At 35.9% G+C, this 13684-nt stretch overlaps 1 protein-coding gene across 1 annotated transcript in view; it reads left to right on the top strand.

The window, feature by feature from the left end:
• plecb (plectin b) overlaps nt 1-13684 on the top strand; it is a 184410-nt gene that overhangs the window by 82686 nt on the left and 88040 nt on the right. Inside the window, exons 4-6 of the mRNA XM_056476117.1 lie at nt 2502-2579; nt 6315-6407; nt 9625-9791. Coding sequence (XP_056332092.1) covers nt 2502-2579; nt 6315-6407; nt 9625-9791 — 338 coding nt within the window. The remainder of the gene's footprint in view (nt 1-2501; nt 2580-6314; nt 6408-9624; nt 9792-13684) is intronic.

Raw genomic sequence — 13684 nt, 5'->3', positions numbered from 1 at the left:
GGGGAATTAGCCTCAATCGCGACTTCCACGATTGGTGTAAACACAGCCGTGTTGGCCATTCAGAAAGCACAAAACAGCATGCACACTGATGTCATGAGGTGAACACTGTGGTTGTAGAGTCCACATGACCACACTGTAGCCAGAGTTTTGGAAAATCTACAGCCTGGCGGAAGTTTTCATGAAGTTTCGGTTTCAGTCACCTGCGTTTTTATGTGACAACCAAACAACCAAAACTCCATAGAAAAAAAATGTGGTTTTGAAATTACTCATGTTCATGCGTAAAGGGCCTTAAAGTTATCCTGCCTTTGTTTTAAAAGAAATCCCTATGCAGATAAATACATATTGTGATGCATGTTAAGAGCACTCCGAACCAACAGGTGGCGATAAAAGCCTTTTATACTGAGTTCACACCAAATGTGTGCACATACAAATGAATGCAAACATGAGAACTGAGGCGGATTACATTCTTGCGGTGCGAACAACACGGAAATATTCGACACGTTTGCGATAAAGTCTATAAATGGCATACAGCTACTCACATCAATACAGCATAACTTTTTTTACACTGTACAACAATAATTCATATTTATTACATTACTGTGAGTGTTTAGTGTTAGGATAGGGATAGACGTTAATAAAATACATTTTAATGGGTAATTTAAAAAATAATATGAATAATACTCCGTATAATTACTGTTTTTGCATTACTGTGAGGGTTGGGTTTAGGGTTGGGATAGGGGTAGACGTTAATAAAATACAATTAATGGGTAATTGAATATATAATATAAACAATTCTTGTTAACTTCCGGCCACAGCTGTATCCCTTCTAGCAACAACCCGAACGTGGGGAATTAGCCTCAATCGCGTCTTCCACGTTTGGTGTAAATCCAGCCGTGTTGGCCAATCAGAAAGCACCGAACAGCGCTCACACTGATATCATGAGGCGAAAACTCCGGTTGTAGTGTCCACACGACCACACTGTAGCCAGAGTTTTGGATAATCTTCAGCCTGGCTGGAGTTTTCAAAAAGATTCAGGTTTCAGTCACCTGCGTTTATGAACGAACAGCCAAAACTTGAAATGACTCATGTTCGTGTGTAAAGGGCCTTAGTCTGAAGCTTGCTATGTAGTAAATTTGTTTTCTGTAATGCATTCATTTACAATAATTGATTCCACTAAATATTCTTAAAGCCACAACAGCATTATTTCTGTCACATAATCTTAAAGACCGCACAAAATGGCTTGCATTTTCTGCGTGTTACTTCTGAAACAGCAGGTTGGTCTGGGATATATCCAAGTCACCAACCTAATTGTCCCATAAAGTATGTTCCTGGATTAACGTCTATGTTGATCCTGGAACAGCTTTTCAGTCAGCCAATCAAAATGAAGGGATTCGTTTACAGTTTATGTTAAGTTTAGGCTTACGGTTAGGTTTATGCACGTCTACATGATTGTTATCCAACTATTATCCCCCTCTGATTTTGGGAATAATTTACAGATATGGTTGGGTTTAGCAGTAGGGAATAGGTATGGATTATATTTTCCAACAAAAATGATGTTCCAGGATCAACATAGATGTTAATTCAAGATCACATCGTACTCGGCAAAATCATGACGTGCATATTCAAGTAATGTAGATTTGGGTTGTTTATTTAATTTTAGAACTTTAAAACTAATTTTAGAACTCGGTTTTGATTTCATGGAGTCTTTAATGTATTTGTAATATGTAATGTGTTTGCATTGTCAATGTTATGTGTAAGGCTCACTGTAAATACGTGCTTCAGGGTACATTATTGCGAAGCCTAAAATACGTTGCTCTGGGTAAGTTTTGTTGCACGTTTCAGATGACAAATCCACTAGAGGGTGCTGTCTTCATTTTTGCTAATCTGAATCTTTTGCGAAGTCCTGGAGAAGGCAGAGCTTGTCGTACAGATCAGCTAGTGAACCACTGAGCAAAACCCAACCAATAGTGCTTTCAGAAGCAGACATAAGACAAAAGTTCACTGCCACATAGGTTTACCTTCATTTTACATTGGTTTTCTCTCTTTTGTAGAAGCTTGCTTCACCGGACTTGAAGTCAAGCACTCTGCAGCACAACACTGTACAAAATGAGCTACATGCAAACTGATCATGCCAGAAAAGTGTCCATTTGGAGATAGATAGGTGACACAAACATTTTATTTCAAATCATAGACAGCTTTAAGTGTTTATTTGATATTCTGCGAAAAACTGCGTCAATAATGTCTCTCTAAATATCATTAGTGTGAAAAAACACAAAAGTACTTGTCGTCTTACTGTCCCCTAGTGTTCACTTTACCTACAAACTGCGGTCAAATGTACGTTGAAGCATGTATTTTCAATGAGCCTGTGTTGTTCTCCACACTTTCATTCCTCATTCTTTCTGGCCTTCAACAGAAGTTCCTCCTGGTTCTGGAGGACGTGGCTCAATCTCATCAGTGTGGTGTGTGTGTAAAGTGCTGTGTGTGTGTGTTTGTCTCCTCAGCCTCGTGAGAGAGGACGCATGCGATTCCACAAACTGCAGAATGTGCAGATAGCGCTGGATTTCCTCAGACACCGGCAGGTACGAGACCTTTCCAAATGATACTTTTGTACTCATTTTACTCAAACTCTTTTGTTTCCAGACCTGTGCATTTTTAGCATCTGAGGACGTTTAGCAGAATGTCCAAACTGCTCCCTTATGTTTTCTGGGAATACATCCCCAAAAAACTGACCATCAAAACCTTATAAAAAGCAACCCAGATAATATGTAGTCAATCCCTATATATATATATATATATATATATATATATATATATATATATATATATATATATATATATATATTTATATTTAGATATATCTTTGTATATATATATATATATATGTATATATATACAACAGTATATATATATACAACTTTGTGTGTGTATATATATATATATATATATATATATATATATATATTATATATATATATATATATATATATATATATATATATATATATATATATATATATATATATATATACATATATTATATATACAACAGTTCTGTCTGGTTCTCAAGATGAATTGGCTGATAGCCGTGCAATATTCCCATAATAACGGTACTCGTTCAGCCTCCTCACCCTTGTGTATTACTCCGCCCTCATAGAGTGACAGCAGATCAATAAACCCACTACAGTTTGACAAATATTGCAGCTGTTGGACAACACAATATACTTTTGAAGCTTTTTTAGTCGAGAATGTATCAAATCAAATCAAATCACTTTTATTGTCAAAAGCTGAAAAAAAGCTTTATTGTGAAAAGCTGAGCTGCTGGCTCCAGACAGTACAAAATACAGACAGTACAAAATACAACAGCATACTCCCAAAAAAAAAAGGTGAAAAAAGTTTGAAAAACTATGCAATTTATTTATAAGGAAAGTGCCTATTTTAAATATTCATAATTTTGGAGATACAGCACGTCGGCATCCTTTAACCTGTCATACTGATCAGAGCAAAGATTATTGATGTTGTCCATCCACAAGATGGCAACAGAGACCACATAATAAGCCCTTAGAGGAAAAAAAAACTCAGCTTAATTTCAAACTACAGCTGATCAAATCAATATTAAACTTGTTAGTGACATTCTAAGTCGATCTCTCTCTTCTGTATATTGTAGTGCTGTATTTATACCATAGTAATTGTAGTGTGTTGAGTGTGAGATGGGACTCGGATATCAGGAATGTATGTATTTTGTGTTGGCCACTCTTTGTATAACCCTGAGTTACTTTTTTGTTGGTCATCTGTTTGTTTCTGAGTCTCCTGTTTTCATTACTGCAGACTAGACTAGAGATAGTAAAAGAAAGAAGAAATGCCCGCATGTGTTTAGCGTTTTTCTTTATCGCAAACCCAACAGTAATCTGGTAATGTTTGCTTTGCTTTGACTTTTTCGAGGTTAATTATTGTGATGTCCCGATTGCAACAGAGAAATACTTGGAAATGTCTCTAGACTGGTGGCATTTCATGCTGTTCAGCCTTATAATCCTAAAATGTGAGCAAAATCACCTGTTTTGTCATCACTTTAGACATTACGCTAGAGAATCATTCAAACACTAGCTCTAAAGTGATGTTTGTGAAGTAGCAACGGTTTCAGCTGTAGATGTGAATGAATGGCTGAAGAAAGTAGTTCCTTGTACAAAAGGATTTTTAGACTCTCCGTGTTTGATTTTCTTTTTTATATACACGATTATGCCGTCGAACTGTTGTATAAACACAATATCACACTTGTAGCAGTGCGATGTGGCTGTATATTGGCGCTCGTGGGAAGCGTGCCTTATGGCTCGTTTCCACTGACCGGTACGGTACGGTTTGGTTCGGTTTGGTACGGGTCACCTTTATCAGGCTTGCGTTTCCACTAACAAGGGTACCCTTTTGGTGGGCGTGGTGTATGACAGACAGTTTCAGTCGACGTCATTCTCACTCGAGGAAATGTCTACAATAAAGCTGTACAGGTCACTTACATATCATATGAGAAGCACTTCTCACAAAACAGATGCTTCATACACATAAATGCTTGTGTAGAAATGTTTATTAGTAATTTTTCTATGAACATGAGTTGATTATAACTGCAGATCAATGATAGTGCGAAACAGCCTACTGTAACGTCTGTAATTATATTAAATAACTAAATAAATGAACATATATAGACGCATACAGCCCCTTACAGTCTCCGAAATGTTACCAACTACAGAAGAAATACACACAGCAGACATTTTCGTCCGTATTTAGGTTCAAAACAATACAAATTATAGCCTAGTCAGTTAAAACCTCTCATCTGTGTCTGTAATCTTCCGCAGCACATGTAGCCTCTGTTTAGACAGTAATTCCGTCAATCTGAGTTCATATTAGTCCAAAATGTGAAGATAACAAGTTAGTTATACATGGCATTTTGTTCATGTTTGCTGAAAAAATAATGTGCTCCTTTTTTCCGGCTTCTCCTTTGTTTCTTCACGCTTCACTCTCGCGTTTGTCAGTGTCTGACAGGATCGGGTTTTAAAAGCACATCAATAATCAAGCGCAGGTAATTATCATCAGCTCAAGAAGTTTGTTATTTCAGATATAATGTTAGAGACGCGCGCGAACGCTAGCAAGAAAGCGAAACCGCTCGCGCCTCAGACTGCCTCGTAAAAAACTACGGGGCACAGGGTAAATCTGCTCTTCTTCTTGCCTTTGTGGCTGTTTATCAAGACGACGACAAGGTTTGTTTGAGCCCAGGTCGACCATGGCTCGTTATTATATGTATAAATCATTCCGCTGTAATGTCTCGGCTCGTCGGCTGTGTATTTCAAACATGGCGGGTTTTTTGTTTTCATTCTGGCTTGTTGCGTAGGCGAATGACGTATCTCTGTAAACCAATAGCGTTCAGCTGCGCGTCTAGCTCCGCCTTTTGGTACCCTTTCTCGTCTTTCGTACCCTTTCGAAAGGGTGCCGAAAAAGTGGTACGGTACGGTTCGGTTCGGTACGCTTTTTGACAGTGGAAACGGCCACAAAAGCGTACCAAACCAAACCGAACCGTACCGTACCACTCAGTGGAAACGGGCCATTAGTGTCCCACCAGTGACAATATACAGCCTTATCATACAGCTACGATATTATATATATATATATATATATTATGTGCAAAAGTTTTTATCCCCGAATAGTTTTGGGATTACCAAAGTTTTAATAATCTTCCAGATATAAGACTGGTTTCTGCATTAAGATGTAAACTGATAGTAAAAGAAATATGTACACAAAATTAAGAAAAACAAACCACTGTTTTCAGAATAAAATGACTCCTGCTAGCAAAAGACAGTTTTTAGTACGAGTATTTATTCTTTTTTTTTCTCTGTCCAGGCAATCCCATACTACCTCTATAATACTAAATTAAGGTGTGGAATCTGTGGAGGCCACTTCATGACTATGGCTGTTTTCGTCTATAAATATAATGATTATCTATAAATATCATATACTTTTATAATCAATATAATTATCAACAAATGTCATTACTGTTCAGATGTAGAGCAAGAGATTATTATTATTAGATTATTATAAATAAATATAAATAGTTAAATTAAAATGGCAAATCACATTTTGGCCAAATATATACATATATATATAGTATTCTATTCATCATGTTATATATTTATTATAATTTTTTATGTATTTTTTTTAAGCATTTTCTTTCAGCAAAACTTTTACTTTCTCACTAGTAATCTGTAGAGCAGTCTCTCAGATTAAACTTGACTTCTAATTATAATAATTGAATTGTTTTTCTCTGAAAATCACAGGTCAAGCTGGTAAACATCAGGAATGACGACATCGCCGACGGAAACCCAAAGCTGACCCTGGGTCTGATCTGGACCATCATCCTCCACTTCCAGGTCTCCTATTCTGTCAGTGTTGAGTTCCCTTTACCATTCACCTCCTTCTGCTTCCTTCTGGGCTCCGAATCAGTCTGGGTCAATCACTTCAGTCAGTCTGGGTCAATCGCTGGGGTCTGTCTGGGTCATTCTGATTTAATATTTTCCAATCAAACAGTAAACGGTCAATCATTTTCGCTCTCAAACCAGTATCTGCCTCATGAAATTAATGTTTGTCTTGTTTAATAATGTCCTTTAATCAGGACCACTCATAATAATCTTAGAATACAAAAATTAAGAAGTCTGTAGGTAAATTAGCTCAGGGTTTTGGCGCCATGAGGTCTCCTATGTAATCTAATTCCATAATCTAATATCCAGGCTGTTTTTCAGATCTACAGTAAATGAAGTGAATCTGTTGTTCAGGGTGTGTAATTACAGCGACTGTTCTGATTCATTTCACCTCACACAATTAAAAACAACCTGAGATACACACTAATTCAGCCCGTTATGCTGACCGGTTCAGCCACATTCTTTATATTGATGAACAAAGTTTTTAGGACCAGAAAGGTTTAAATGGAGGTGTTTCATATGAACTGCTGTCCACTTTTTCAGGAAATGAAAGTCTTTATGGACTGAAAGGAGAGGGTTTAATATGGTGCCAGTTCTCTTCTTGAAGATTACTGTGCTTCTGCAATGTTCTGTCCTGATTCACACAGTATTTGCTTTAATTTATTGTATAAATTATAGATTTTTTTATGTTAGGGTGACCAGATGTTTTAAGACTCAAACAAATGTGCCCCTCTTTTAAAACTGAAACATCAGAAATGTTTTTCTATACATTTCTCATCCAGAATTATTATGATCATCCAGTTTTACCATGATTACACAAAACAGAGTTTGAAATCACACTGTTTATTAGTCCAAAAGAATCAGTTGATGACATAGTAATGTAAATTTAATAAGAAATATACATAATTTAATGAGTACAGATTAGAAGACGTGCGTTATGTTAAATAATTTAGCAACATTGTCACTCATATTTAGATTTTTTTATTTGCAGAAAGGTTATGTGAAATATTAATGCAGACATATTAATTCCAAAGCTAACACAAATCGTATTTTCAAAATAAGAGTCCCACATACATAGAAAATAGTTAAATTTAACTTAAATGAAGCTTCATTTTGACATTATTTTAATAACACTAGGAATATTTGTGGCCCTTTATATGCAATTAGCCTAAAAATGTCCATTTACAACCCTAAGATTTGCCCCTAGAATGAAAAGCTCTGTTTTTACCTTATTTGGAAGGGTCATGAATATTAATGAGCTGCAGGGACTGATTAAACATAAAATCCATCTTTTCCATATTTTGTTTACTACATGCCATTAACTTATCCTAAAGCTAACATATTCCTTATATTCCGAATAAGAGTCCCATATACATAGGAAATCAGCTGTGTTAAACTTAAAGAAACTTGAAGAAATATTATTGTTATAATCTCATCAGGACATTTTGTGGCCTGTTATTTGCATTAAAAATGCTTTCCATGCCTAAAAAAGGTGACAACCCCAGGTTTTGCCCCTAAAATGAAAAGCTCTGTTTTTACCTTATTTGGAAGGGTCATGAATATTAATGAGCTGCAGGGGCTGATTAAACGTATAATCCATCTTTTCCATATGTTGTATTCCGACAAACTATAATGAGATGAAATGCCCCACACCATTAACTTATACGCATCTCTTACTTTCAAAATAAGAGTCCCACACACATAGGAAGTATAATCAGCTGTGATTAACTTATGAAATCTTGAGGAAACATTTTTATTGTTGTTGTAATCTCACTAGGAAAATTGGTGGCCTTTTATTTGCATTTTAAAATGCTTATTTTACAAATTTGATTCTTACACAAATAAGAGCATCTCGTCTTTGAGCTAAATATATTGTTGCTTTAGATTGTGGCACATGTACATTTTTTTATGAATTGTTGGGACACGTGAATCTCAGGAATCCTGGGTATAAACTGGGACATCTGGTCACTCATATTGTCAAAATAGCAGGCAAAATGTATATATATTTTTTGGTTTTGGAATGTAAAAATTCTGCAATGTTTAGTAACGCATGCACATTGTGATAACAAAAACAACAATTCAAACACTCTGACATTTATTTTAGTGAATTGTTTCAAACAGATAGGTCTGATTCATTGAATCAGTAATGTTGCCAGAATATCAGACAAACAAAAATCCCATATTATTCAGATTTTATGACATATATTTAGCTCATTCGTTATAGTATTATTTATAGTATTATAGCTAGTAAACTTTAGCTTACATTTCTCAGTTTGAGGTGTCATTGTTTTTAGTGGCAGATACTGTTGTTTAATAAGCGATACAGATCCTGACTAAACCCCTTCCAAAGCAAATTGGATTACCCTTAAAACCTTGTTATTTTTGTTGGTTTCGAGATTGATAACAGGTCTCAGAAGGTTCTTAAGAGGTCAGTGGTATTCAGAGGGGCTGAATTTGTGTTGTGCTGCATGACAGATTTGTCTGTAAAATCAATCACTTTGATTATTTATTCAAGATGCCATAGAATGTATCGATACATTATTTTTCAATTGTTCTCTAATATCTACATAAAGTTGGCTTAGGTAGATGCACAAATTATCCAGAAACATGTCCATTTACAACACTAGGATTTTAGATTTAAGCTCTGTTTTTACCTTATTTAGAAGGGTCATGAATATTAATGAGCTTCAGGGGCTGATTAAATTTATAATCCATATTTTCCATATTTTATATTCTGACAAGCTGTAATGAGATTTAATTGCTCTACACCATTAACTTATACCAGAGCTTAAGCACATAGGAAATATAACCAGCTGTGTTAAACTTAAGGAGACTTGAGGAAACCTTTTAATCGTTGTTGTAATTTCACTAGGAAATTTCAGCAATCAAACACTGCTGGAGACGTGTATTATAATGATCCCGAGTGTGACATCACAGTCTGTGTTTTGTTCTGATTCACTTATTTTTTTTGTTCTTTTACTCAAACAAGATTTATATAAGAATGAGACTGATGTTTGAGGCTCAAGGTATGTCATTTTATGTACTGAACGTTTATCTTAAGGTTTATACAGTTTTACATTCAATGGCACCTTTAATTCGCACCCGATCAACACGATTACTGCTGCCACATGTTTTGAAATGCACAAGGCTCATGTTTGTGGGCTGGTAGATTTCAGATATCCAGGTGAACGGACAGTCAGATGACATGTCAGCCAAGGAGAAGCTGCTCTTCTGGTCTCAGCGAATGGTGGATGGATATCACGGTATCCGCTGCGATAACTTCACCACCAGCTGGAGAGACGGAAAACTCTTCAACGCCATCATACACAAACACGAGTGAGTGATTTGTTCATTTTAATCTTGGCTGTGGATGTATGTACACTATATGGACATGGCATATGTTGATTTACTTGAATACATTTGGAGGAATGTGTTATGAATGTATTTTGTAGTTATGCATCAATGTTATTTTTTGCGTTACTTCAATCTCAGTATTGCTAGTCAGGGAAGTAAATAAAGCTCAAACCTCAAATCAAATGCGTCTCATATTAAAATTTATTAAGTATAAATTAGATTTGAAAAAAGGTTTTATTATTGGAGGTTTTGTCTTGTTTCCAGTCGACATATTTCAAAATGGTTAAATCAAGAAGCATTTTCTAGAGAAGTAAAAACGTTTGTCTTGTTTTCAGAACAAAAAACCTGTCAAAATTAAAATTAGAGTAAAATGAAGTCAAAATTATTGAGTTTTTCTTAAAATCAATCAAAATAATTAGCCTGTGGGGTAAGTAAAATAAACTTATTTCAAAAACATTTAGCCTAATCCACTGGCAGATTATTTTGCTTGTTTAAATGAAAAAAACTTACTTTATTTTGACATTTTTTTACTGGTCTAGGAAAAAGCTTGATGATTTAGGAATTATTTGAATATTTTTTTTTTTTTGCAGTGTTGTTGTTTTAGTTGTTCTTACCTTAAAATTTATGTGTTTTATCTTCTCAACTAAATCTACCTTAATTTTATATTCAAAGATACTTGTATCACTTAAAATCTTTGAGAATTTGAATCTTCATTGCATCATTTCATTCAATCATTCATTCATTTTCTTTTCGGCTTAGTCCCTTTATTAATCTGGGGTTGCCACAGCGGAATGAACCGCCAACTTTTCCAGCATATGTTTTACGCAGCGGATGCCCTTCCAGCTGCAACCCATCACTGGGAAACATCCATACACACTCATTCACACACATACACTATGGACAATTTTAGCTTTCCCAATTCACCTGTACCGCATGTCTTTGGACTTGGGGAAACCGGAGCACCCGGAGGAAACCTATGCGAACATGGAAAGAACATGCAAACTCCAGCTCGAACCAGTGACCTTCTTGCTGTGAGGCGACAGCGCTACCTACTGCGGCACCACGTCGCCCTATACAGTATTTTGCAAGCAAAAAAACACCTCAAATGCCTCCCAGATCAAACGAATGAGGGTGTGTCACATTTATTGACGTAAGAACTAGGAAATGTTGTGGCCAATTACACGTTGCTGGGGGCGTGTATTATAATGATTCCAAGTGTGACATCACAGTCCAGCACAGAGCGCGTTAGTTATGCGTAGGCCCATACGGAATCTGCGCACGCAGAATTCCGCAGATTTTCCGCAGAATTCCGCAGATTTTTAGCCCCTCATTAATTCTGTTTATTTACTTGAGTAAATGTGTGTAAATCTATTTTTATTCAGTTTTTTAATTAAGTACAGTAATATTATTGACTAATATGAAATTGTTCATCTGATTTATTTACAATTCAGTTTGTAAATTAATATTTCCTCTCTTGATATGTTATATGAGAGGCTTGCTTTGTTTACCAAATAAAGTGAATCTAATTGGATTTGCATTTTAAACATTAAATAAAAGTTAAAAAGATATATATATTTTTTTCACATATTAAGGTTTTAGTTATGATACTCCCAAAATAATTCCGCAGAAATCCAAAGATTTTTAGCAAAATTCTCCGCATAAATAGCTAAAAACGTCCGCAGATTCCGTCTGGCCCTAGTTATGCTCCCATGCGAGTTCAAATGCGTACACATTGCTTAATACACACAGGATGTACAGCAATACACAAATATTGTTACATATGAAAAAGAATAAAAGGATTATAATATTACAAAAATGATTATTTTATAGGGGTGTCAAAATTAATTGTTTCTTCCGTGCACCCCAATGCAGACACAGACAATTCGGTATCGGTTCAGTAATAATCATAACTGGTTATTATGTACTGACGTCATTGATCTCATATGCGTTATATTGCGGTAGCTTAATATGGCGAGGGAGGTGACAGCATGTAATTAAAACACTCCAACTACTTAAAAACGCAGAAACTGTGCACAATTCATTGTGTGTGTTTGCTGGACAGTCTTTCACAGGCACTTACAGCAGAAGTCCCTGTTTCACTGGTATGAAGAAACTGAAAGTAAACTCCATTTCTCTCTCTCTTTCACTCGCTCTATCTTTCTTACTGTGGACCTTTGATCTGCTGTCGGGAGTTTCCTCTACTCTCGGCTGTAAAAGTGATACTTGTGGATACAGACGCGAGCCAATCGCAACCCTTTATGTTGAGCGCGTGACCAATCATGGGGTGTAAGAAAGAACTCGCTAGACAAGGCTCAGAAAGCGAGCAGGATATTTACTTTGTTTATTTGCTATAAAGGCTCTTGTTGTTCTGTGCATGTACTTGAGTTTTTAAAGGTACAGTTCATACATCTGACTGTTTGTATTGAAGGACAAAATAGTATTACAAACTGTATAAAAATATAAATATATTTATACATTTTAATACAAGAATTGCTGCTGTGAACAAAATATAAAACTGTGTATGGAAAGCATTGTCGATGCACCGTGATATCGAGTTGAACCGAATCGATGGCATGATAATTGTAACCGAACCGTGAGACCAGTGTAGGTTCACACCTCTATTATTTTATAGATAAATATAAAAACCACTGCCTCCATGCCTTCAGGAGGGCTTTTTTCAGTTTATTCATGACAATTTGCAGTTGTATAATCTTATTATTATTAGTAGTATTATTTATTATATGCATATTTATGTTTGTTTTAACAAAAACAAGTTGAGATTTTTCCACTTGTTGGGTTTTGGAGACGTACGCATCACCATTTGGAACATAAGAATAGGAGGTGTGTTTGGATATAACTCTCCGTTATTATTGTTCATTTATTCGTGTGCTGGAAATCAGAACTGATCTTCTTTAATTAGACAAATCTTTGCACTTAACAAACAAAATTACAAATGTAGGCTAATGAATGTCTTCAGTGGAGTGAGTTTCCACCGTTTCCTTATCCACGAAAGTAAAGGAGTAAAGTAAAGAGTAAAAGTAAAGAGAAAGAGAAAGTAAAGAGGCTGAATGGAGGAGGCTTGTTCCTTATCCTCACGCTGCAGATGGTCTGTTTAACTGTTTTCTCACTATCGAAGCGTTCAGTTTTTCCACTTACAAAGTCCGCCATGTAAATAGCAAATGCGTTATGGTGTGACACACCTGACTCTTAAAGGGAATGGGAGATTATACTCTAATTGGTTTAATGCACGTTATGCTCAAAACACACCCAGAACTCACTAAGAGGATAAGCACAACCCTGTTAGACCATGTACCAGGGCGCAGAACGTATTGTCCATCCTTAAAATAGCAAAAGTGGATTCGGACACGTCCTTAATGCTTTTGTGCCATGTGCTTTAGACTTTGCGTCTAGATCATTAAAATATAGCCCTAGGATCAAGGTGTGTCATTTCATGTACTGAACTTAATTGCTTACCTCACTGGCAGATTATTTTGATATTAGATTTAAAGATATTTGTACCACTTTAAATCTCTGAGAATTTTACTCTTCATTACAGGCACTGAAATGAACAATACAGTATTTTGAAAGCGAAAAACAACAGTCCTCAAATGCCACCCAGATCAAATGAATGAGTTTTCTAAATAGAGGGTGTGTCTCGTTTACCGAAACAAGAACAAAAGACTGCAGGAAGAGTCTGAAAGCAACAGTAGTTCTGAAAGCAGCGCACAATAAGTGTAGTACAGCTGAGAGCTGAAAAGATTAAAAGCGTAAGGTGTGGTTGCAGATGAGACAGGCTTTCCCGCAGGGCATCTAAAACATGGACGTGTACCTGCAGAGCTCAGGAACATCCCACTGACCCTGCTTTTGTCAGCCAG

Source organism: Danio aesculapii, chromosome 16, assembly GCF_903798145.1.
Source record: "Danio aesculapii chromosome 16, fDanAes4.1, whole genome shotgun sequence".
In the NCBI taxonomy this organism is placed as follows: domain Eukaryota; kingdom Metazoa; phylum Chordata; class Actinopteri; order Cypriniformes; family Danionidae; genus Danio; species Danio aesculapii.
The sequence above is the reverse complement of the archived record's forward strand: the minus strand, read 5'-3'. Positions and strand labels throughout refer to the sequence as shown.